The sequence below is a fragment of the Amblyomma mixtum genome, chromosome 1 (genome assembly GCF_055824585.1).
Source record: "Amblyomma mixtum isolate Tamu chromosome 1, ASM5582458v1, whole genome shotgun sequence".
NCBI classification, from domain to species: domain Eukaryota; kingdom Metazoa; phylum Arthropoda; class Arachnida; order Ixodida; family Ixodidae; genus Amblyomma; species Amblyomma mixtum.
Genome location: NC_143012.1, coordinates 313,841,951 through 313,868,644, shown reverse-complemented (window position 1 = coordinate 313,868,644; position 26,694 = coordinate 313,841,951). Strand labels below are relative to the sequence as shown.

General features: G+C 50.7%; 2 protein-coding genes across 3 annotated transcripts in view; both read left to right on the top strand.

Annotated features, from left to right (window-relative positions):
• LOC149372508 (uncharacterized) overlaps nucleotides 1-26,694 on the top strand; it is a 94,656-nt gene that overhangs the window by 16,276 nt on the left and 51,686 nt on the right. For both annotated transcript variants that reach the window (XM_089566998.1, XM_089566997.1), the window contains exons 2-3: nucleotides 12,262-12,378; nucleotides 13,183-13,295. In XM_089566998.1, the coding sequence (XP_089423124.1) occupies nucleotides 12,262-12,378; nucleotides 13,183-13,295 (230 nt within the window). The remainder of the gene's footprint in view (nucleotides 1-12,261; nucleotides 12,379-13,182; nucleotides 13,296-26,694) is intronic.
• LOC149372509 (uncharacterized) lies at nucleotides 1,470-5,881 on the top strand. Its single transcript, XM_089566996.1, has 2 exons — nucleotides 1,470-3,219; nucleotides 3,474-5,881. The coding sequence occupies exons 1-2, from the start codon at nucleotides 1,733-1,735 to the stop codon at nucleotides 3,592-3,594; spliced, it is 1,608 nt and encodes a 535-aa protein (XP_089423122.1). The 5' UTR covers nucleotides 1,470-1,732; the 3' UTR covers nucleotides 3,595-5,881.

The window sequence follows — 26,694 nt, the reverse complement described above, 5'->3', positions numbered from 1 at the left end:
ATTTTCTACATATTCATGATCAGCTTGCTTGGTTGAGATGTAGGATGTTCTGGCTGTTCAGAAAGAGTGGTAGCTAGTGTACTGACACCGTCGATGTGCATCAGTGGGTCGAAGTGCAACATCACAAGATAAGCTTACAATATTGTAAATAAACAAAAAAAAAAACGAAATTGTGCAGCTTGGTCTAGGCGAGTGGTTGCGTTCCTTTTTACTCCGAGGAATGCCGCAGGTTGTTTTTAGCGTTGGTGGCGTCAGAGTTCAACTCCCTGGACGAGTGTTCGCGCCCTGCTCGTTTCCGGTGTCCCCGTATACCTCCCTATACTAGATGTGACCGTGGCCGGGGCACAAACAGGTGCTGAGTTTACGTAGCCACGAGCTCAGTGCCACGAGATCATCGCCGCGCGCATTCGTACCGCCTTGTTGACTTCAAAAGTGTGCCATCGGCATTCTCAGTTGACCCAAGTAATGAGCCCATCAGCCTGTATTCTGAGGTTTGTTCACCATTGCTGTAAATTTTCTGCGTGGACACATCGACCTACGGAATGCGCTGTACGCCGCTTTAGCAGGCCACGAGACGACGTAACAGCTTGCTGCCTTTGAATACCCGCGCCTTGTGCATTCTTGCCTGCCCTCCGCTTGTTAGGGCGGTGACTGGAGAACAGAACAGTGGAGGGGCAACCCACAAGTAGGCGTGAAGTTATCAGCAGATCAGCTCAGGTCTCCTTGACGAGCCGTTAAAGGTTTCAGAGCCACGGCCGGGCTGCAGCGGGGTGCTTTGAGGGCTCCGGATCCGTGGACCGTGCGAGTAACCCGAGAGACGCTTAGACAGCCATGCTGCTCTGTTGATACTTATGACTTGGAGGCAAGCGCTGTCTCGCTTTTCGAAGAAATTACTGAGCGCTTCTCCCGAGTTCTGCATGTAGTAGAGGGCAAAGGCGCGGTCGTAGTTTCCTGCCTAGCCGAAGGAAAGGAAGCTGTAGGCGTTCATTCTCACCCTTTTGCTTTTGGAAGAACCGCCGCACGGGAGACAGCAGCGAACGGATTGCTCATTTGGTCCAACCATGTGACAGCTATTGTTTTTTTTTCGAATATTTTATATTGGTTGTACGTAAACCTAAGTTCTTGGTCTCCAGTACCGTTCTGCCTCTATCTAGCAAGCTCCCTCCCTGGTGAGGAAATTCATCGGCCACAAATCACGTCAGCCTCCGGAAAATTAAGAGTAGGGGATCGAGAGAAAAAAAAATTTACTCGTGCGCTGCGACAAAGACGAGGTTACTGCTTTGCATTGGTCGAAATGCTTACTGAAACGCAGGAGAGAGAGAGAGAGAGAGAGAGAGAGAGAGAGAGAGAAACAACTTTATTGCCATAGCTTGAGTGGATGCTTGTAGCGCGACAAAAAAGAGACAAGGGACAGAAGACGAACGGGACAAGCAGCCGCCGCGGTGGGGGGGGGGGGGGGGGGGGGGCGCTGTGAGCGCGCGAAGCGAGAGGACGTGCAGTGCATCGTCTCCGCCAACTTTTGGCTGGAGCCACGAAATTTCGCCCGGAACCCCTTCAATACAGCTGCGTCTGTCATTGTGAACCTGACAGCCACCTGGGGATACCACTCGCACCCAGGTGAGCCTACATTTAGACCTTTTAGGGCCGATCCTCACGCGTATCGTGGCAACGGTGCTAGGCCTGACGCCTACGCCGGCGCTCGGCCGTGAGTGAGTCGCCCACCCGCCGCAAGATGGCTTCAGATAATGCTGTACAACGTGGCTACGACCCGGACACCATGGCCTGGTCCGAGGTTCCGGCAACTCCAACGCCTGACAACCCGGATTCTGCGCCGATCGAAAACATGAAGCTTTTCAAGCTCGTCGAACGCCGCTCCCGCAAGCGGAACGCTAAAACGGACGCCGATGTGGCAGGACGGTCAACACGGCAGAACGCTGCTACGCGCGCTGCAGCGCTTCATGGCCGGCCCCAATCTAAGACCGGGCCCTCCTGGAAGCCAAAGCCGCTTCCGCGGCTTCATGCCGAAGACATAGTCATCATCCTGAAGCCCCGGGCGGCCGTCGCTCTCAGGGATGTGTATCAACATGGCGAGCTGGGAGCAGCGTTCGCGGCCTACCTGGGCGCCAAGGCCGCAGCATCCCTCAGCCTGCTCCCCACATGGGAGCAAAACCTGATCGTCGCAGGCACCCGGGAGCCGCACGTCGCGGACAAGCTTCTGCGGGAATTCGAACTTACAACATCGAAGGGCTCGCTCTCCATGTACGGGCAGCTGAAACTCACTGGCGACGTGTGCCGCGGCGTCATCACCGTGGCCAAGCACGAGACCAGTGAGTCGCTCCAAAACAAGATCCAGTGGCGTGCTGGAGAGCTTGCCGATATCCGCAAGCTTGGAAAATCAGACGTCGCGGCGCTCACCTTTGTGGGCAAAGTGGTGCCGCGATATGTTCACTATAATTCAGAGGTGACCCTTGTGCGGCCATACAAAAAAACCATCCCGGCCTGCGTGCTGTGCGGCACTGTGGGCCACCGTGCGGACACATGCCCCTGCCCGGACGAAAAGTGCGGCCTCTGTGGCCCAATGGTGAAAACCGTCGACGGGGTCAAGACACCTCATCAATGCACTCCAACATGTGCAGTCTGTGGACAAGCCCACGCTACCAACTCCCGAGACTGCACCGAAAAATTCCGGCAGCCCAAGGTGCCCGGCCCCAAGGCCAAACGCACAGTGCTCCGAGGAAACCAGCGACCTGGCAAGCCTCCAAGTCACCCAAATTCAGGTGCCAGTGCCGGAACGCCGCGTGGTGCTCTCGGCACCGACGACAAAGTGTCGTCGGCTTTGCAATCATCGGTTAAGTCAGCGCCCGGGAAGAAGACGCCGCCTCCACCGCCCAGCGGCAGGGACACTGGCCACTTCCCTTCCCTCAAGACAAATGGCACTACCGGCGCCCGGGCATCAGCGCCTCAACACGGCAAACAACAGGTGAGCAGCTGGGCTGAGATCGCCTCCTCCTCCTCCCATCCCTCCTCCCCCCCAATTACCGCCTCCACACTAGATGCGGAATACAAAAAACAGATAGACGTGCTCCGGGCACAGAATGAGCTTTTGCTCACCAAAATTCAAAATTTAGAATCAAAATTGGCGTCCGCCGTTCCGAGCCCACCGAACTCGGACGCAATGGAGAGCGACGCGGAGATCTCGCCTGTCCTCGTGACAGCCATCTCCGCGATGGAGGAACGCTTAACCTCTAAATTACGATCTATGATCGAGACCGCCATGGACCAGATCTTGACCAAGGTCAAATCTGCCATCCCCGCACTGGTCTCAAAACACATCTTGGACAACCCCCGCCTCCTCCGTCGGACGGGGCCCATTAGAGACGTATCCCGTCCTTCAAAATTCAACCGTCTCATTATTGATTCGGACAATGAGGACAGTTGCCCCGCTCCTTCCGTCATCACCCCCTCGATGGCACAAGTAGCTGGCTCTGGGGCAGCCAATACCTCCTCCTCCCCCCTAAAAATTTTAAATCATGGCGAGACACCTTAATCAAAGGAGTTCCGCCATCACCAATTCGGCCGTGTCCACTTCAATAACACAATGGAACTGTAGAGGCTTTAAAGACCGCACTAAGCGGGCCAATTTCCGCCTCTACCTTGAAACCTTCGAGTCCCTACCAGCCGTGGCTGCCCTCCAGGAGCCAGGCCTGGGCGCCACACTTTCAAATTACACGACGTTCCAACAGGATCCCGCGTCTTGTCTTCTCGTTCACAAAGCCTACACAGCCAACTTAGTAGATCTCGATCTCCAGCTCGAGTATTCTTATGTAATGGTGACTATCCTACCACTCCGCCGCAAGGACCCGCCGTTGCATATACTCAACGTGTACTGCTCTCCCAAACTTAAGCGAGTGACTTTTTCGGACCTCTTTAGCCGTGCGCTAAAAGTTGCGGGTCGCGATCCTCTGCTGATTGTGGGCGACTTTAACGCTCCCAGTCAGCTGTGGGGGTATCGCAAGGAGGAGTCGCGCGGACGTAAGTTGGCGGAACTTGCGTCCACGTTGGGCCTCACCCTCCACACGGACCCCGTCCACCCAACACGGCTAGGGAATTCTGTGACACGGGATACGTGTCCGGACTTAACCTTCACTCGCAACATACGACACGCAGACTGGCTCAACACCGAGGAGACCCTCGGTAGCGACCACTGCATCCTTAACACTACACTACGCACACGACCCCTCAAGCGTCCCAGAACACAAGCCCGTATCCCAGATTGGACGAAATTCAGGCAAAATTTTCACACACTTGATAATACACCCATTTCGGAGCAAGGATACCACGCATGGTCCCAACAGCTGCTGACACACCTTTGCTCGCATGAAACTCAGATCCAGCTCTCAGAGGCGGTCACGGACGTGGATAACCACCTTCTACACCTCTGGGAAGCCCGTCGCAGCCTCGTCCGCCGTTGGCGGCGCCAGAAACATAACAGAAAGCTTAAAGCTCGAATTGCCGAGCTTACCCAGAAAGCGGCAGAGTACGCGGCCCAACTCGCCGACTCCAACTGGGTGGATAGATGTAACACGGCCGCGCGACAAATGTCCAGCCGCAACACGTGGCGTCTCTTTCGAGCCCTAATCGACCCAACCCAAACACGAACAGAAACACAAAAACATTTGCAGCGAGCCATGCATGCTTTCCCTGGCAACACAACTCAACTGGCACAGAAACTTCGGGACCAGTATCTGTGTACAGCCCAAGACGCCCGTGGATCTGCGTACTCTTATGCAGGCAAGGAGAACACGGAGCTGGATCAACCTTTCCAGCTCCATGATCTGCGGGCTGCCCTCGCCAAAATGAAACGGGGCACTGCGCCAGGGAGGGATAAGGTCACCGTCAAGCTTTTGACGAACCTGCCTGACTTGGCATACCAGTCCCTCCTCGCCTACATCAATGCAATTTGGCGCGGGGACACCCCCCTTCCAATTGACTGGAAAACGGCTCTGGTCACTTTCATCCCTAAAACAGGCAAACCAGTTGACACAGATAACCTCCGTCCCATCTCTCTCACCTCTTGTGTGGGCAAACTCATGGAGACGATGGTGCGGGATCGGTTATCTGCATATCTTGAACACAAACATGTATTTGCGAGCACCATGTTCGGATTCCGCCCACACAGATCCGCACAGGATGTCCTCCTGCAACTTAATCGGGAAGTCCTTGACCCCCTCGAATGCCCCCATAATGACCGGGTAGTACTTGCCTTGGATCTCAAAGGGGCATTTGACAATGTAACACACGAGATCATACTCACTAACCTAAGTCAGACCGACTGTGGCCTCAACACATTCAGATACATATGCCAATTTTTAATGGATCGTCAATCCTACATCCGCATTCAAGATAGAGAGCATGGTCCTTACCTACTCGGCACGCGGGGAACCCCCCAAGGGGCGGTACTTTCCCCGCTGCTCTTCAATCTGGCTATGATGCACCTGCCGGCACAACTGGATGGTGTCGCCGGCGTGCAGCACGCCCTGTACGCCGATGACATAACCATATGGGCCACGCAGGGCAGCACAGGAGACATTGAAACCAGCCTGCAAACAGCGGCGACGATAGTAGACCGCTACGCCCGCCGCTGCGGTCTTCAATGTTCCCCTCAAAAATCGGAATTTGTGCACCTCCGCCCCTCACAGAAGTGCGCAACTAAAATCTCTCTTTCTCTTGAGAGTGGTCCCATACGCGAAAGTGACGAGATACGGGTACTAGGACTCTACATCCACAAACACAGACGGCCAGACACTACATTGGCCAAACTCCGAAAGGTGGGGGACCAGGTGGGCCGTATGGTCCGCCGGGTTTCCAACAAACGCGGGGGGTTACGAATTAAGGATGCCTTGCGGCTGGCAAACGCCTTTGTAACCAGTCGAATTCTCTATTCGACTCCTTATCTCCAACTACGGAAACAAGAGGAGGATGCGCTTGAGGTCATCCTTCGCAAAATTATTAAGCGTGCCCTTGACCTCCCCATCACTACTTCAAACAGCCGGCTTATGGCTCTTGGGGTGGTGAATACTTTCCGGGAGCTCCGGGAGGCGCACCTTACAAACCAGTACACGCGCTTGTCGCTAACGGAGTCGGGTCGCCGCCTTCTTGCTCGACTCCATATCCAACACACCCCTCCAATGGAAGACAGGTTTCGCATCCCAGAACTGTGGAGACGTGCCCTCCACGTGCGGCCTCTTCCAGCAAACATGTCACACGAAGACCATAATGGTCGGCGCCTGGCACGAGCGGAAGCGCTAGCCCGACATTATGGCAACAAAACAGGTGTATACTACGTGGACGCCTCCGGTCCTCACCACGGGGGATGGTACACGGCCGCGGTAGTTCACAACACCAACACAGTTAACGGCCTCACCTTCAGAGCCAGAAGTGCAACACAAGCAGAAGAGGTCGCGATTGCTCTCGCGGCCTCACATTCCGATTCAAAATACATAATCACCGACTCGCGAGGGGCCTGTCGGAACATCGAACAAGGCTGCACTCCCTTCCTAGCCTATCGAATATACCAAAATTGCATACGGGATACGGACCCCGCACACCGTTACATTATATGGGCCCCTGCTCATCAGGGGTTGGCAGGAAACGAGGCAGCAGACGCAGCCGCCCGCGCGCTCTCTCACCGGGCTGTTTTCTCCTCCCCACCCGATCAGGAACCCGATTTTAATCCGGTGTATACATTCAAAGAAATTACAGCCTACTATCAAAACAGTCATCGCCTTTACCCAAGCCCATGTAAAGGCCTCAAGAAGGCGGATGAGCGGCTCCTTCTCCGCCTTCTCACCAATACATTACTGTGCCCGGCAGCACTGAAGCATTTTGACCCCTGCTGTAACGGCAGCTGCCCGCACTGTAGTGCGGTGTCTTCTGACACCTATCACATGGTGTGGGCCTGCCCCTCCAACCCGGCTATTCCCCCCATCCCCAACCCAACCCGGGAGGACTGGGAGGCGACCCTGCTCGGCTGCCACGACTTACAGGCCCAACAAGCCTTAGTCGGGCGCACCCGGGCGGCGGCCACCGCCACTGGGGTCCCATACTAGGGACCTCCACCTAGTGTTTGTAAGGATCGGTCCCTTACGGGCTGATCCAAGCATACCACCTGTCCTTTCTTAATTAATGTTTTCACCACCACCCCCGCGGTGGCTCAGTGGCTATGGTGCTCGGCTGCTGGCCCGAAAGACGCGGGTTCGATCCCGGCCGCGGCGGTTGAATTTCTTTGGAGGAGAAATTCGAGGCCCGTGTACTGTGCGATGTCAGTGCACGTTAAAGAACCCCAGGTGGTCGAAATTTCCGGAGCCCTCCACTACGGCGTCTCTCATAGCCTTAGTCGCTTTGGGACGTTGAACCCCATAAACCAACCAACCAACGAACGGGACAAGCGCTCCCGTTCTTGTCCCGTTAGCGCTTGTCCCGTTCGTCTTCTGTCCCTTGTCTGTTTTTGTCGCGCTACAAGCATCCACTCAAGCAAAATGAACCAACTCGCCCAGCAAAAAGTGTTATTGAACTTTATTGCCATAGAGTGGCGGGATTTAGGGCAGGTGGGCTTGGTGTGGCCCCCAGGTGGGGGCGACTTCCTGGGCCCACGAGATGAGTGCCAGTTGGATGCTCTTGTCTGGCCTTCTGAGGAGTTGGTTCCATCCTTCCTCGGAGGGAGCTGGCAGTAATGTTCTAGGGGGCGGATTTCGAGCGCAACCCCAGAGGATGTGCGCCTGGGTGGCGATTTCTCCCTGGTAACAATTTTGGCAGACGGGGTCGTATTCCCCGTCTGTGATGAGTGAAAGCCTAGAATGGCTAAGGATGGAGTGTGTCTGCAACCTGCGGAGCAAGGTGGCTTGCGCTCGATTCAAGTCGGGGTGTGGAGGCGGGAACTGGCGTCTCATCTCTCTGTGGAGGTTGGTAATTTCGGCAAAGGTCTGGGGAGCCTCGCCAAGAGCGTCTGGGTCCGTGGGGCCGGCCGCCCGGTTGGTTAGTCCTCGGGCTAGTCGGTCGACCCCTTCGTTTCCAGAGTTTCCCGCGTGGGCGGGTGCCCAGACCAGGTTGGTCTTATGGTCGGGAGTGCAGCCGCGAAGGATGCGTGCAGCGGGGTGGCAGATAACACCTGCCGAGTAATTTTGTATTGCTCTTTTGGAGTCGCTGAGGACTGTGCGGGTACGTGGGTCAGCGATGGCCAGCGCGATGGCGGTTTCTTCTGCCGCTGTCGGAGAGTGAGCTACTACTGTGGCGGCGGTGACGAGAGAAGACTGTGGCGTGGTTGCACAAGCCACGTATGTGTTTGCACTTTGCCGTGCAGCATCTATACGTATATTGCGTGTTCGTCGGCAAGGTATGTGGCATCTAGTGCTTGGGCTTTCAGCTGACGGCGCGTATCATGGCGGCCAGGTAGCATGTTTTTGGGGATTGGTTTTATAACTAGGCGGCTATAGACCCCTATCGGAATGGGCGTTGTGGGGTGGACGTCGCCTATGGGGTTGATGTTGAGACGGTCAAGTATGAGCCGCCCGTGTTTAGTGCGGGAGAGGCGGTGGATTTGGGCGGTCTTGTGTGCCTCTATGAGTTCTGTGAGCGTGTTGTAGATGCCGAGTTGGAGGAGGTGCTGTGTGCTGGCGTACTGAGGTAGCCCCAGTGCCGCTTTGTACGCTGAACGTATAATGCTGTTCACAGCTTCCTCGTCCTTCCGGCGGAGGTGATAGTAGGGGTAAAAGTAGACTATCCTGCTAATGAGGAAAGCTTGCGTGAGCCGACAGAGGTCATCCTCCTTCATACCTCTGTGGCGGGTGCTGATGCGGCGGATAAGTACAGCGTTATGAACGCCGCTGTGAGGTTCTTAGCTTTGTTATTCCATTGCCCAAAGTTTGTTTTCATGCAAAGAAGACGTAAACACACTGAGAAAGTTAGGTCCTTGCGAAAATTCTCCACGTATACATAACGAAGTCCGTACTAGCGAGGTACGACTATATATAATTCCGAACCACGATGAGGGTGAAACGCCGTGCCATGTTTGATGAATACATAGTATAGCGTTATGCTAAAATAGGCTAGTGGGAAAACAACTCAAATGAATAAAGAAGGAATGAAGGGACGGTCTAGCCAATACCATGCGACTGACATACACGTCGAATGCATAAGCTTTGACTGATTCGGTTGCTTCGTAAGCAGCGTCACTTTTTCCCGGACCATTTGCGTTGGGAACTATTATTTAGACGCTGAACAAATATATTCCAGATGCTACATCACGAATAGTTCACCTACCACGTGTTTTTTTCGCCACATTTTGCATTGGGCTGATCATGGTGAAAAATTCGTGGTCGGTGTCGCACAAATCTATTCACTCAATTTATTCATTTTCATTCACAGTTAGTGAATCGAATCGATTACAAAGAGGCGTTATGGAGTGCATAGGCGCGCAGTTGTCCTCTCCTTTTTAATTTCTCCGGCACCAGTCCTGTTTTTAGTTTGCGATTCTCGTGGGCATGGCTTCGTCATCATTCTTTTCTTTCCCTTTCCTTCTATCATAGGACATAAGTTAGGTTGGCGAGCTGTTTTCGTAAGGATCGGCAGCACACTACACTTTTCTTCAGGCGTTTTGCAGGGGCTTCAGATGCCTTGCAGAGAAGCGAGAGGTTTCGCTCAGGTGGACTTTGACGGGCGAGCCGATGTAAAAAACGCGCATTCCAACCTATGCGCCGTTGTGGCCTACCTGTTTTCACGAGTGTAATTTAAAGAAAGTGGACATTTGTGATAAATAATAAAAAATAACAGCCAAATATACAACGAAGCCGCTTACAAATACATATAAATGAATACAACTTGGTTCTGTCGTGCCTTAATGAGCGTTATTCCTGTCGCGTGTGTCCTGCAAAATTTGTATGTTTGCTCATGATTGTGTTTTTTATCAAACCGGTAATATAACACGTATCATCAAATATCCCTCAAAAGCGACCTTAAAAAGCGGTATTAGTTGCTGTCGACATAGAAGCCATACATAAACGCTCCGAGCTCTCATGCCAGAATACCGGCTTTTCTTCTTGCGTATACTTTGGATAGTGTATGCAATGTCGGGTGCAAAAAGTGGTACGCAACATTAGAGGTTGTATGGCTTGCTGCTTTTGCGGCCATTTTCGGCATTTAGGCCAAGCTGGAGCGCCACTCATCGAAACGAGCAAAATGACTTGCCTCTGGATCAAAACGGTCTCCTTCGATCACAGTACACCACATATCTAAGGTGCCGTAACTAGTTGTTACCAAGCTTCTCACATGATTCTCGGTCGATAGATTTTTATTTGCCTACTCAAATTTGTTCTATTTATTTTTAATTTTTTTGAAGCCGGTATCCGACCTTGAGGTCGCTAATGGAAACCTCAACCTCAGATGCTTAGAAACACTTCTAGAAAAGCTACCAGAGCCATATCTGTTAGTCGGAGAACTCCTCTTTCTGGGGAAGTGGAGAAACTAATCCCAGAGGTCGCATTTTAGAAGATTTTATTCTGTGCAGTAATGTGTGCCTACTGAATTCAGGAAAGCCCATGTACTGCTCCCTAAAAACTGCAAAAATTAGCAGTTTAGATTTATCGTTTAGTTCACCATCACCTTTTAATGATGTTAAATGAGATCTTCTGGACAACCCACGCGGAATGGATCATTTTCCACCCATTATTATACCTGAAGAGATAACTGTACAGCAGCTGTATCCCACCAGTAGTCACATACGAGGCAGAAACGAGGAGGCTAACGAAAAGGGTTCTGCTTATGTTAAGGACGACACAGCGAGCACTCAGGACCAATGCCACTCCGCTAGCCCCGATTACACTGTGGAGGTCGACAGGACCAACACACCGAGGTATAGCCCGCAGGCAAATCGTTTATTTGGGGTGATTCCAAAATACGATAACCGCCCTCGGTAGCGCAGGCAGCAGGAAACGGGCACGGGGAAAGCTCGATGTCACCTGGAAAAGCCGCGTTTGTCTCATGGCTCCGTCCATCCCGTCCATCCCGTCACGCGTTGTCTCATGGCTCCTTCAACTCTCTCCCCGTGATGGGCTGCCCGTGCGGCCACCGAATACACGAGGGGGAAAGGAGGGTCGCCCACGTGACGATGTGGATGCTACTTCCCAGCTTTCTTCTCTGCCAACCCCGAGAGAGCCGGGAGGGTAAGGGTCGCTGTAGGCCACTTGAGAGAGTTCGGCAGGATATGCGCCGCCTAGGGCGGTCGAAGGGTAGACTGGATGCTCGCAACTGTTATCCCCAACCGTTCCCAATCTAGGTCTCCGAATACCTCCAGCAACTAGGCGGTGAATAGCATTGGAAATATAGTGCCTCCCTGTCTGACATCCTTCCGTACTGCAATTTTATTGCGGTGGTTATGGAGGACACCTGCGATCCTCTAGTCAAGTGCACCCTCGGAGGGCGAAACCCTCCTCTAAAATAAGCAAATCACGGAACATGTGCTACTCTCGCTTGCACACACTTCCTTCTCTCGACCTCATCCCCTCCGTTACTCGCATCCCCATCCCCCGAAAAATTAATTTGGGCCCACTGCTCTCTGGAGTCCCGTTGTAGTTTTTTCGGGCGCGTTCCGACTCGTCCTATAGAAACTGCCCCCTTCCATACGCCGACCTAGGACAATGCCACTTCCATTGTCTTATCGCCCTCCCAATACCTATACTTCTCTCAAAATCCACCTAGCGTGCCTGGCTGGGATCGGCACAGCTGGCCGACTAAGTAGCCCTGGGCGCTCTCCCAGTGTCGTGCTGCTCTACCCTCCACCATGCTTTTCCATCCGCCACCATGATTTTCATTACAATAATTCAGCAATATGATGGCTTCCAATATTCCCTTCATAAGCTGTTCTAGTGTGAAGACAGTGGAATTCTTCGGCATTGAACCCCAGTCCTCCGGCTCAGTAGCCGAACACCCTTACCACAGGGCTAAGGCAAAATGCAACAGCAGCCATGGGCTGTGCACTGTCCGGGCGCGTTAAAACGTCGGGTGGTCCAGATTATTGTGAAGATCTTCACTGCGGTGTCTTTCATAGCTCATGAGCAGTTTGGGGACGTTAAACTGAGCACAGCATGTAGCACTGTCACCTTATAAAAGCTGAAGCTGATCCAGGGGTTGCCTGGATCTTTTCTTATCTTGCCCTTAATTCCCTTACTCCCCCCCCCCCCCCCCCCCCCTGGTAACAAATTTGTGCAGGTCCGTGCTGTACCCGAGCGCGGGGCTGGATGACCGGAGGAACAGGAGAAGTTGTCCACGTTGCTGCGCCTGAAGCCTTGGGCGGCAGAGCTCACCGTCTCCGAGAACCTGCACACGGTGAGCACATCGCGCAATTCAGCCAAAGCTAAAATGCTGCGGAACCATCTAAATGCATAGTCCGCAGGAGCAGGACTAAGGAAAGCGAACTTTTTTTGGATGTCTAGAGTATATGAACTCCCCTTACTGTCACAGTTGTATTGTGGCCATGATGTTCATGAATTATAAAAGATCAGTTGCGTTTGGTATATTTGAAGGACTGGTCATGCTTGCAGTCTTGCTTTACATGTTGTTTGGCACCTGTGCACTGCTGCAAGCGCGCTATAGTAGAAGATATACGCGCAGTGCAAAAGCAAGGAGGTGACACATCAGGGAAAAAAAAAGGCGAGGATCCGTGTGCGAAACTACATATACATGAACTACGCGGACGACTGGGTGCTGTGTGAGTATTTGGAACCCCGGGGCCTGCTGAACTAGTTGCAAGTGAAATTAGTGATGACACATTGGAATGATGCGTGAGTCACGGATACGCTGCGAAAATGCTGAGAATGATTGAGTAATTGGGTGCGATGTCAGGCGTCACTGCAATTCAGCAGTGACGCCGTGTGGCTGCTATTTAGTAATTACTTCCTTATTATAAATTTACTTCACCGTGGGGGATTTCCCTAAACATCGCACTACTCCTGTCTTCTAAGGTCCCTATAGTGGCATGCTAATTGATCGCATGTATAAAAAGAGAAAAAATTCCAGAAACAGAAAAGAACAAAGAAAATACCTGAAGAGAACCGTAGCAGGCACCGGGCTAACCGTGACGAAAGTTGACAATGGGCTACAGTTTCAAACCCCCATAACGAATTTGCGCAGGTCACGACTGTAGGCAGACACGTGGTTGGATGACTGGAGGTGCAGGACACGTTTTCTACGTACACGAGAATCTTTGGACGGCAGAGCTCACCGTCTCCGAGGACCGGCACACGGTGAGCACGTCACTTATTGCATTCCGTGCGACAATGCCGCAGCGTCAACGAGATGGTCTGTAGAAGCAGCAGGATTGTGGAAATTGCAAACTTGACTTGGCTGCACAAAGTACCTGCGCTCCCCACACTCCCACAGTTGTGTTGTAGCCAGGGTGTTTATAATATATCTCAAGGCAATGATGTTCGGTATATGAACGGACCAATCATGCTCGTCAGTGGGAATTTCGAACTGCATTTTCTATGACTGCTCAACTGTGAGCATTATGGAGTAGTAGTATAAACTTCATTCCGCAAAATGGGACGGGGTTTAGGGGTTGGGGTCTTGAGCAGCAGGTGGTGTTCCTAGGTACAGGGTCCCATTGGTTCTTGCTGCCTCCTCGGCCCGCTCAACCAGCGCAAGCTGATCTTGCGGGTCGGAGCTGGACAGAAGCTCCTCCCGCTGCTCGACTGACGGGTTTGTAATTTTGGGCTCTATCGGACTCACCCGACAGCCCCATGTGGAATGGTAGAGGGTGGCTATCTCTCCGCACCACACGCATTCTGGAGTGTATTGCGAAACACAAGGCGCCATGATGTGAGGAGAAAGAGGCCTAGCTTCTCTTTCGAGGGTGACAGCGCCCGAGCAGTTACTTCTGTGAGACAGGATGAACATCATAATCAGAGAGGGGGGGGGGGGGGGGGGGGGGGGGGGGGGTGGAAAGGAACGCGGATTTCGCGCTGACTGTTGACGACGCGCAGAGACATTGCAGAATCGTTTGGAGATAGCGACGGCCCCACGGAAACGTTTTCCCTTACAATCAGGCTCATCCTTGCATTGATTCCGCGGAACAAGAATTCCTTGCTGCTGGAGGCTAAAAAAAAATAATGTGGCTTGTAACCGCTTATGAAGTGAATGAACGTAATGGCCTCATTATACGCGGAAAGCTTACAAGAAGGTTAGGCCCTAGCGTCCAATGGTGGCCATCAGGGTGGTTCCTGGTATCGTGTTCTCCCCGCCTTTTCGGTCGGGTTTTGCACGTTGTTCGGCGGCTGCCGGCATGGTTCACTGGAACAAATTATTCGCTTTGTCGCTTTGGGGACCATAGACGAAGACACGTACAAACTGCGAAAACGAAGTGCCCACAGTAATTTTTAACTGGCTAGCGAAGCAGCACTTACCACCAATTCGTTCTGCACTGTTTAGTTCACACGCTTCTACTGCAAAATTACAAGACATCAACATGACGAAAGCCGGCGCTGTGGCCGCTGGGCCCAAAAGACGCTGGTTCGATCCCGCGGCGATCACGTTTCCACGGAGGCGACATGCTAGAGGCCCATGTGCTGTGCGATGTCAGTGCACGTTAAAGAACCTCAGGCGATTAAAACCTTCGGAGACATTAACTAAGGCATAGCCCATATCGTGAACATGAAGACAGGAGGGACTCCGACTTATAACTTTGTTTAATGAAGGTACAGTCGGGGACAAAAGTCTCCGGACCACGTGTTCCTCTAACGAAGCCGATAGCTTTGCTAATAGTCGGCGGCTGGGGACCACCCTTGTGGAGGCAAAAGTTAAATTTTTGTTCTTTCATCTCCACAAGTGCGGTCTCCAGCTGCTGTCTGATAGTAGAGCTATAAGCTTTGTTTGAGGAACACGTGGTCCGGAGACTTTTGTCCCCGACTGTACCTTTATATTTCTATATCGATCGGCACACTGCTGTAGGTACCGAGGAAGGCCACAGCAAGGACACGTGGACAAGACATCCGAAAGATACCACGCACGCTTTTTTTTTTTACTGGACGTTTTGTTTCATAAACGTTCATGAAACAAAACGTCCAGTATAAAAAAAAAAGTCTGTGTGGTTGCTGCGTGCTTCTGCGGTACCTGCAGCAGCGTGCACCCTCCTCTTGCGCTTCGCTTTTTTTTTACCCAAACAACTTATATGGTTCCGAAATTTCCTTGGCCCACCTTTAGCTGCGCGATCAGGGGATTACTTTATTTTACTCTGGACGAAGACCTATACAAGCAGTTTCTATCATCGATAAGATTCCCATTTTCGGTCTATTCCTTCCTCTCTGTTTCCCTGAAGCCACCCGTAGTTGTTCAATGACCTCCTTAAATTCCTTATTGCGTCAGCCTCGTGGTTTCCTTTTCCTTCCCAGCGGTTTGTAACTTTGCTTGTTCCATTTCCATACTGCTGAGTACTTCTAATTACAATCCCACTTTTCCATGGGGCGTTAATCTTATGCTTTCTCAACGCCTGCTGCTATTAGCGCTATTTGTTGGACGTTGAATTTTGCTTTCGTTTTTTTTTGTGTTTTATACATTTCTCTTTTGATCAGGGCACGCATATGCAGAATAATACATCTATGATCACATCCGAGGCTATACTCTCCCTCCTCGTCTATTTACATTTTGGAAAGCTTGCTGTACAGGGTGTTTCACGTAACTTGAACCAGTGATTAAAAAAAGTGGTGAATCGGATTTGGGTGCAACGAAAGACATATTGTTTCCCGTCGTGTGGCGCTCCTCAGTGTATCTTTAAAATTCTGTTTAATTAGTTAAGCATCAAATTAAGCAAGTTTCCTAATACTCACTTTAGAGGCACGTGCGTTCTGTTAAGTGTGTAGAGGGGGTTTAGAACGAATCGATTCAGTTTTTTGTAGCAACGTACTTCCTCCTGATCATCATCAGCCTGACTACGCCAACTGCTGGGCAAAGACCTCTCCCGTGTCTCTCTATCTAATAACCCTTTCTTTTTGCCAGCTGCGGCACCCGTATCCCCGCAATCTTCTTAATCTCATCCTCTCACCCAACTTTATGCCCCCCCCCCCCTCCCCCCTGTAGTGCCGGAGCCCACATTTCGCTGGCTGGCCTCTCTAAACAAGCGCTGCGCGCCCGCCGTCGCTCAAAGCAGGCCCAGACTCTCTCGGGCATGTCGCGGCGTGCAGCGTGACTCATGCCGTCTCGCTGGCGCCGACGCGGACCGTTCCTCCTCCCCTCCTCTCCGTCGGTGCGGGCTCCTCCGACGCGTCATCGGCCGTCGCCTCTCGACCATTGGTCTAATTTGAACGGTGGCCAGTGATTGGAGGATTTGAACGGCTGGCTGCCGTAACCGTTACCAGCGGCTTTAAAAGCGGAGCCGCGCTGAACCCGAGCAGCAGACGGGCAGCAGAAGAGCCACCACGCCGGAGCTCCGCTCGCCGCCGGGGCCACCTTCGTCTTTGTGCTAGCCCGTGGTGCTCTTGACCCTTGTATCATGTAAAAGCCCTTGTACATACTGTACATAAACGTCCTTTTACTCACCGTCGCCTCGACCGTTTCCTGACTCGGTCTCCCAGTCCCAACAGTGGTGGCAGCGGTGGGACGCCCCAGTCCCAACACCCCCTACTACGTTTGCCTTCTCTTGGAATCCGCTCCGTTACCCTGAAAGATCAGTGGTTATCTTGCCTTCGCATTACATTCCCTGAAAATGAAAATTGGTTTTGAGGAAAGGAAATGACGCAGTAATTGTCGCACATATCTCGGTGGACACCCTAACCGCGCCGTAGGGAAAGGGATAAAGGAGGGAGTGAAAAAAGAAAGGGGGTGGTGGTGGTGAAAAGCATTTATTCGGCTATATTGTAAGCAATTTATTTGCCTTCGTCGTCGTCGCCTCTCTGGCTGCGACTTCATTCTCTTTCACCTGATGATTCCCATCGTCATCGCTTGAGGCTGTTCGCTTGGAAGACGTCTCTGGCGAAAGGGCTAGAATAAACGTCTTACGTGAAGTCTTCTCTTACAATATTTACAGAGAGGTGCTTGCCCCTGAGAGGCCCCTAGTGGGTCTCGCCCCTTGCAATACTTGGCGGACTCCCTCATTCCGGGATCTCGTTGGTCATGACCACTGCGCACGTCCTCCGAACCAGGCCCTGTTGGGCGGATAGTTCCTGGCAGCCGGGCAGGGCCGCCCCCCAGTCCTCGCGGGTAGGGGAAGGGGTGATGGGGGGGAGAGAAAGATTTTTCATGCATGCCCAAACCATGTGGAAGGTGTCGGCCACCTCCTCACAAAATGAGCAGCGGCCTTCCAAAAAGGATTAAAGTGCTTGAGAACCGCCGGACACAGCAGGGTGTTTTTAATGTTTGTAAAGAGCCTGAGGAGAGTTCGTTCGCCAGCTTTACCCAGTCCCTTCATAGGAACCGGGTAGCGCCGGCGTGCGGCACGTTAGTGCTCAGCAAAGTCTTGAGAAGAAATAAGAGGGCTGTGACCTGGGTTAAGGTCCTCCGAAGGAATGCCTGGTGCCCGGTGAGTGAGTGCGCGGGCTACCTCATGGGCGGCTTCGTTACATGGCATGCCTTGGTGGCCGGGGACCCATATGATTGAGCGATGAGTTGGATCGCCGTCGCGAGTACTATGGTGAAGAATTTGGTAGAAGAAAGGAAGAGGGGCCGTCGTGGCGGTGGCGAAAAACATTTATCAACAATTAAACAATTACAGAGATGTGATTGGGGTAGGGCCCTATTGGCACCTTCCCCTCACAATACTAGGTGAAGCCCCTATTCCGTAATCGCATTGGCAAGCAACGCCATCCTCGTCCGTTGAACCGAGACCTTTTTTGGGTCTTGAGGTCTTGACAGCCGAACAGGACCGCCTCCCTGTCCTCTCTGGTGGGGTTGAGGCGGGGGGGGGGGGGGGGGGGAATAGATGGGCACTCCCAAACCATGCGGGAGGTGTCAACCACCTCCCCACAGAGCTGGCACGCGCCGTCAAAGGATGTGTTGAAATACTTAAGCCCCGCCGGGCACAGTACAGTGTTAGAGTTTTGATGAGGAGGCGCTCGTCAGCGCGTCCAGTCTCTTATAAGGGGTCGGGTAGTGCCGGTGCTCCTCCTTGTAGTAATCGGTGATTTGTTTGAATGTAAGGGCCAGATTGTGTGATTCGGAGTAGGCTTCCAAGGACAGGGAGATAGCCCGGGGAGAGAGTGCGCGAGCGGCCTGATCGGCCTGTTCGTTTCCCTGGAGTCCCTGGTGACCGTATGCCCAAATCAGGTTGCGTGAAGCTGGATCTTCGCATCGGCAGCTAAATTGCAGTATGCGCCAGGCAAGGGAGGGCCACTGAGCCACCGCGGCTCCGCTTAGGCCCCATTTATTCCTCTTGATTTCATCTACGATGTCCTTTGCCAGTTGCGGCCACCGTATCCCCGCAAGCTTCTTAATCTCATCCGCCCACCTAACTTTCTGCCGCCCCCTGCTACGTTTGCCTTCTCTTGGAATCCACTCCGTTACCCTTAAAGGGCAGCCCGCAAGGGCACCTTTTGTAACGAGGTGTTGGTGCTTGGCGCCACCACGGACCCTTAGTCCCCATACCGAAGCTGTCATCCGTACCGTGGCGATAGGTTGAAAGGTGGAGGGAAGAAACCTTGAACGGTGGCGGTCGAGGAAGTGGTCAATCCTCGGCCGATGGGCTCCTCGTCTGTCTACCAGGCGGGGAGTCCCGGGACCTTCCTCTGTGTATAAGGGTGAATCAGAGGCGACAAAGTATCAGGAACCCTTAGTTTATACATGCCGTATGGAAAAATCTGCAAAAAAATCTGATCGACCCCCGAAAAGGGGTCGCACCGATGTGCAGAAACTGAGTCCACAGAAGCCAGAAACGTTTGCGAAGTTTTTTATGCTGCACTCAAACACTAATGTACCGGTAGCCAACCTATCTGCATTTGTCATCGCCAACACCCTAAAAAGTTGTGTAGGCAAAGACTACAAAGCAAAAAAGGAACGAACCGGAGACCTCCTTGTAGAAATAAACACAAAAGAACAGAGCACCAAACTGATGTCATTACAGAATCTTGGAGAAATGAGCATACAGGTAACCCCGTACCGCACCCTGAACCACTCAAAGGGCGTCATATCTGAATATGAACTCCTACAGAGTACCGATGCAGAAATGGAAGAACTAGCCGAACAGGGAGTAATAGCAGCCCGACGAATAACCATCCGGAGAAACAATGCTGAAATCAAGACCAAACATATTGTACTAACTTTCAATAGCACAACTCTGCCTGACTCCATCCATGCCGCATACCTCCATTGTAAAGTCCGCCCATACATACCGAATCCGAGACGATGTTTCAAGTGCCAGCGCTTTGAACACAGCATGTTGGCCTGCCGAGGCAAACCCACTTGTGTCACATGCGCAGAAGACGCACATACAGAAGAAAGATGCGAACGCACACCAAAGTGCATCAACTGCAATGGCGCACATGGCGCGTACTCCAGGTCGTGCCCAGTCTGGAAAACAGAAAAACAAATAATAACTTTGAAGACCACAGAAAACCTGTCCTACCTTGAAGCAAAAAAACGCGTCTCTTTCCAACAGAAAGGGACATACTCTGAAGCGGTGACGCGGGGACCGCCGCCGCCTTCAGTTTCTGTCGGCACACAGGTCGATCCGGAGGACCTGGGGACGACAACCAAGTCCCCACCACAGAAGTCGGTGACACAGTCCACAGGGCTGAAAATTTCGCGGGAAGACCACGCGATCCTCGCCGGAGGCCCTCAGGCCCCACTTTCAGCAGCGGCATCCTCGGCGACAGACACCCAGAACAGCTCTGCTGAACTGGACCTGTTGCCCCACCCCTCTAAGAAGGCAACTGCTGACCCAAGAGACTCTGCCCCTGGAGCAGAGCATGATTCACTATTGCCAACAAAAAAGACGAATGCGAAGGCCACGGGCCATCGCAAACAAGAAACATCCTCCACGTCCACCGTGGAGGAGATGGATGTCAGCGAAAGTCCGCTGACATCTAAAACACACGTATCCGCGGATTCTCCGCGGAAATCCGGCGCCACGAAAGTGGCGATGGATACAACTCCTGGTTCGCCACCGCTGCAGCGGCGGCGAGACTCCCTAGAGAAAAAAAGGGAAACCACGAATCACTGCCCCTGAGAATAAGTAACTTTCCCCAATCCCCAACTTATCACAATGGAGTATCTAATACAATGGAACTGTAGAGGTCTACACAGAAACTACACAGACATAACCGATATGCTCAAAACAATGGCACCTACAGCTGTGTGCCTGCAAGAAACGAACCTTGGGCCACAGCACACAAACATCTTAAAAAAATATAATATTTTCCGGAAAGACCGAGTACAAGCTAGCCGACTCTCAGGAGGCGTCGCTATCATAACGCAAAGCGATGTCCCTGCAAGAGAGGTATCATTAAAGACGAACTTAGAAGCGGTCGCAGTAAACATCATTAGCCATAAAACAATAACAATATGCTCTGTGTACATACCACCACACAACACAATAGCCATGCATGACATAGAAGAACTTCTGGAACAGTTGCCAGAGCCATATGTAATAATAGGGGATTTTAACGCACACTCCTCATTCTGGGGAAGTGAGCATACTGATTCCAGGGGTCAGCTCATCGAGGATTTTATTCTTTCGAATAACATATGTTTAATGAATACGGGAAAAGCCACGTACTGCTGCCCCAGCTCTGGAAAAATGACCTGCCTCGATTTAGCATTTGCATCACCATCTGTTTTTAATGATTTTATTTGGGATGTTTTAGATGACTCCCGGGGAGGTGATCACTTACCTACGGTTTTAAAACTAACATCAGCTACATTCGTCCTCCCAACGAAGCCACGGCGATGGAAAATTCACCTCGCCGATTGGGCACTTTTCAGAACGAAGGCCACACTAGAAAAAGAATATGCCGAAACCCTTACTATAGAAGAACTAAATGAAAAATTTGTCACATTCTTAATATCTGCAGCAATAGAAGCCATCCCACAAACATCTGAAATTTCACGAAAAACACATAAAGTTGGGTGGTCAATGAATGCTCAATGGCTAAAAAGCAGCAAAACAAGGCTTGGGGCAACCTTCACAGATATCCCACTGCAGGAAACTTGCTCATCTTCAAAAGGGCTAGAGCCAAAGCACGATACATTAGACGCAGCGCAGAAAGGGCATCATGGCAAGAGTACATATCCTCCATAAACAGCTCAATATCATCAAAGAAAATGTGGGAGCAGGTGCGGAAATTCACAGGAAATTTTACTCTGTTCACATTTCCAATGCTAACAACACCCGGTACTCAAACAACATTAGAAGAGCAGGCCAACATATTGGGTGAGCATTTTTCCACAGTTTCAAGCGCATCCAACTACACACACACATTTCAAAAGCACAAAACAATAGTAGAAAAACAAAGCCTGCCCTTTGGAACATGCATACATGAAGACTACAATCAGCTTATTACCATGCAGGAACTAAACACAGTACTAACATCCGGTAAAATGACAGCACCAGGCCCAGACAATATACATTATGCCATGCTTGCTCACCTCTCTGAGGCTGCCATAGAGGCTCTCCTAAAATTTTTCAATAAAATATGGATGAGTGGAGAAATCCCCCAAGCATGGAAAGAAGCAATCATAGTACCCTTTCTAAAACCTGGCAAACCACAAACTAGTCCCACCAGTTACAGGCCAATAGCACTAACTAGCTGTATAGCAAAATCATTCGAAAGCATTCTAAACATCAGACTAACCTTCATACTTCAGTCCCAGCAACTTTTAGATATACACCAGTGCGGTTTTAAAAAGACATGTTCCACAACCGATCACCTTGTACGCTTTGAGAACACAGTCCGGGAAGCGTTCATCCACAGCCAACACTGTATCGGAGTCTTCTTTGATCTGGAGAAGGCTTACGATACCACGTGGAGGTTCGGTATCCTCCGTGACCTAGCGGACGTAGGTATCCGCGGCAGGATGCTGAGCTGCTTCCTGACCAATCGAACGTTCAGAGTCCGCCTAGGCGCAACCTTCTCTAAGACTTTTATCCAAGAAACTGGAGTGCCCCAAGGGTGCGTCCTCAGCACGACCTTATTTGTCATCAAAATGAACTCCATAGGAAAAGTAATCCCAAAATCGATAATGTACTCAGTTTACGTAGACGACCTCCAAATAGCATGCACGTCTTCCAGCATACCTACCTGTGAGCGGCAAATACAAATAACAATAAATAAACTGGCTACCTGGGCAGATAGAAACGGATTTAGATTTTACCCTCAGAAAACAGTAGCGGTTCTGTTCTCTTTGAGACGAGGTCTACAGGCCGACCCCACACTATATTTAAACCAAACCCCACTACCTGTCAAACAAGAGCATAAATTCCTAGGGATAACTTTCGATAAAAAGCGCACTTTCTTGCCACATATAAACAGCTTAAAGAAAAAAGCTTCCCTGGCCCTCAATGTGCTGAAAATACTATCAAGAAAACGCTGGGGGTCTGATAGAGCTTCCCTGTTACATATATATCGTTCTCTGGTTCGCTCTAAGTTAGACTATGGGTCCATAGTATATGGCTCAGCAAGACCGTCCTACATAAAACGACTCGATCCTGTCCACAATTTTGGTTTAAGGTTGTCTTCCGGTGCTTACAGAACTTCACCAATAGCAAGTCTGTATGTGGAAACTAATGAACCTTCCTTAGAAGATCGAAGAACAGCACTAACTTGTACATACATCCTCAAAATCCTTTCTCAGCCCAAACATCTCTGTTACCCAATTGTCACGAAATGCCCATCCCGAATACTCTTCAACAACAAGCCCCATGCGATTAAGCCGTTGCTCTTGCGCTTCGAAGAAAAATGTCAAACTCTGAACATACTAAACGAAATAAAAAATATTGCCCCAAGACACGAAGCGCTACCACCGTGGTACACTCTCCCCACAGTGTGTGACGTCACACTAACACGCCTCAGGAAAACCTGTACACCACACGACCATATAATACAAGAATATCTAGCACTACAAGAAAAATACAGAAATTACACGTCATTTTATACTGACGGGTCAAAAACTCATGCTCATGTAGGAAGCGCAGTAATACAAGGAGAAAATAAAAATGCAGTACGACTGCCGTCTTGTGCTACAGTTTTCACCGCTGAGTGTTATGCCATTCGTGTTGCGGTACAGAAAATAACAAATGAAAACATCAAAAACAGCATCATTTATACAGATTCACTGAGCGTTCTTACAGCATTAAAATCCAAAAATGCCACGGAGTCACTGATAGGAAGCATCATACACAACATAGTAAAGATCACAACACAAAAACATGTTATAAAATTCTGCTGGGTTCCCAGTCACGTTGGCATTAGGGATAATGAGAGAGCCGACATGTGTGCTGCACAAGCCGGAACCATGGAAATAAAACATGTGATTTTGCCTCCTAGGGATTACATGAAGTTAGTACGTAGCAAACTAAGAGCCAAATGGCAAGCCTCATGGGAAAATGAAGGAAACAACAAGCTGCATACTGTAAAGCCCATTTTAAAAGAATGGAAATCATGCCGCCATAAAGAGCGTTTTATCGAAGTAATTTTATGTCGTTTACGCATAGGTCACACACACATCACCCATAACTTCTTATTAACAAAAAAAAAGACAGACCTTTGTGTGAAATGTGTGGTGAGGAGCTCACAGTAAATCACATTTTAATTTCTTGTTCGCATCTCGAAGTACTTAGAAAAAAGTTTTTTACGGCATTTTACAATGAACACATTCCATTTCATCCCGCATTGCTTTTAGGCGAGCAAACACTTGTCGAGTTTTCACTTGTTTGTAAGTTTCTAAAGAAAGCCAATGTTTTAAATCTATTATAATGTAACCTCTGTACACTTGACATAACATCATCTAACCTTGTGTTTGGCGCATGATAGCCATACTAGCTTATGCGCCATAAAACCCCATATAACGTAACGTAAGCTTAAAGGGCAGCTGCACCACTTTTTGAGAATTTCGCGATGTTCAAGGATTCAAATCTATATAGGGTGTAGGTAAAGCATGCCAAGTTTTTTTGCACTAGCATTTAAAATGGTCACGTAATCGACGATTGAATTTTGCGCTTCTCCTCAAAGCACCAAATGAGTGCGGGGAAGTTTAGCGTGACGTCACAGAAGGTATGATTTCAAGTTACCGCTGCCGTCAGCCACACACTAGCGTTCCTTGTTGAATGCTGCCTAACAACGTTCGGAGGGCATTGCCTTTGGCGACGTTGGTTTTTCCTTCAAATTGGGCGTGTATGCATTGAAAATGTACCGATACCTTCGATGACGTCATCATGCCCCCCCCCCCCCCCCCTTGGCGTTGTGCTCTGCGGAGAAGCCCGAAGGCCGTCGCGATTTTAATCGGCGATTACTTCACCATTTCAAATGCTAGCCCAAAAGGACTACGCATGCTTTACCTGCAAGTTTCACACATCCGACCCATTTAAGCTCATCGATTTCTGAAACCAATGCAATTGCCCTTTAACGACAACCGGTTATTTTGCTTTCGTATTACATGCCGTGCCGAAGGCCATTTTCTCCTCTTGATTTCGACTGGGATGTCCTTAACCAGCGTTTGTTCTTTCACCCACTCCACCCGCTTCCGATCTCTTAACGTTACACCTACGATTTTTCTTTCCATAGCTCGATTCGTCGTCCTTAGCTTAAGCTGAACCCTTTTCGTTAGCCTCCATGTTTCTGCCTCATAGGTGAGTACCTGTAATATACATCCGTTGTATACTTTTCTCTTGAGGGATATTGGTAAACTACCATTCATGATATCTGAGAGAGCCTGTCATGTGCGGTCCACCCCATTCTTATTCTTTCAGTTAATTCATTTCATTTATTGTTTTCTTAAACGCCTGAAGGCATTACATAAGGGGGGACGTATTGTTGAAACGGCGTAAGGCGATGTGAACATGCATAACAAACAGGAAATCAAACGTGCACACTCACATGGCAAGGGCTCCAACCATGACAGGATTCGACAACAGGTGATACACCACTCTTGAAAGACAGATTAAACAATATTTGCTGCAAAGTGCGCTTATGCGACCAGGATCTGTATGAGATGAATTTTTATTTTCTCCCGGAATGTTTTGTGATCAGTGCATGAAACGATGTCGTTAGGCTGTGAATTCGAGTGTTCTCGCGTTGGCAAAGAATGGGTTGTTGTAAGCATTCGTGCGGGCACCCTATGCGTGCTATCGGGTTTCCGTGGCTGAGCCGTAAGGACGTTCGTAGTGACGTGGTTAATAGAGTGTGTCGTGTTCTCGTGCTATGACAAATGTATTGAGTAATCATAGGCGGGAAACGACAGGGCGTGACTCGGAGGGACTGCTTGAGGGCGGTGACGCCGGTTTCTCTTGAGTAACATGAAGTAATGAACCGAGCTGCACGATTTTGGATCGATTCCAAATCGACGGTGAGATATGATTGCCATGGGTGCCAGATGGATGATGCACACTATAATTTTGGCCGTACAAATGTTTCGTACGCCAGCTGTTTTATGTTAGGGGATAGTTGTAATGTGGGTGACCCATGAAAATGATGGTGCGAGATGTACACCTAGGTGATTATAAGATATTGCAGCGGTGATCGGCACTGATGAGATACTGTTAGTGTGCACATGCGATATGGTGGGTTTGTGAGTGAAGGAAAATGATGTGCATTCAGATAGATGTAATGGCGCTCGCCATTTTTCGCACCATGATGCAATAACGTCAAGGTCCTGTTGCAAAACAAGGTTATCAGTCGGGATATTTATTGCATTATAAATGGCGAATCATGCGCGAAGACTCATAATTTGCATTGAATGTTAGAGGGTAGGTCGTTAATGTATATTGCCACCGCCCGACCAATCAGTGGCGCCGTACCGCGGCCGAACTGTTTAAGCAGGGACTTGCCAAGCCTTGGGCATTCGAGGTGATCGAAGATCGTCGTCTTCCTCGCTCGAGCTGCCTGCTGGCTGGCACGCCCACCTCGTCTAATTAGAACCTGGGCTATTTCTTCACCCGTTTGTCGGTGACATATTTGGTGGAGGTGCGGGGTAACGTCCCATGTACTCGGATTGCGAGGACACTCTCGACACCTGTTCTCCACGCGTGGACACAACACCCGTCCACAAAGCGAGCCGCCGTCTGCGAGGCCTACAACCGGAGTTCAGCCAACTGACCGCGCCGGTAAGGGCGGTAAGAGCAATGACCTCAACCGTGGCTAGCCAGACGACTCAGCATTCCGGGAATGCCCCGCCATTCGTCCTTCACGCACCTCGGACGCCGCCGCCGTTCCACGGGGACAGGTTCGAGGACGTAGAAGACTGGTTGGCCAGCTTTGACCGAGTGGCGGGCTTCAACGAATGGGACGGCGAGCGCAAATTGCGCAATGTCTACTTTGCGCTGCAGGACTCAGCCAAAACATGGTATGAAAATCACGAAGCCTCCTTTACCACCTGGGAAGTGTTTCGTCGAGAACTCCTAGCGACGTTTACCACCAGCGAACGAAAAGAAAAGGCTGAACGCGCTCTGCACTCGAGGTCCCAGCAGTCCAACGAGAGCGTCGCGATGTTCGTCGAGGACATGACGCG

Bases quoted from the DNA above. Each gene is read 5' to 3' on its own strand.
- LOC149372509 (XM_089566996.1), top strand. From the start codon at position 1,733: ATGGCTTCAGATAATGCTGTACAACGTGGCTACGACCCGGACACCATG. The intron at 3,220-3,473 runs CTCCGCGATGGA...CCTCGATGGCAC, and splicing joins CCTGTCCTCGTGACAGCCAT to AAGTAGCTGGCTCTGGGGCA.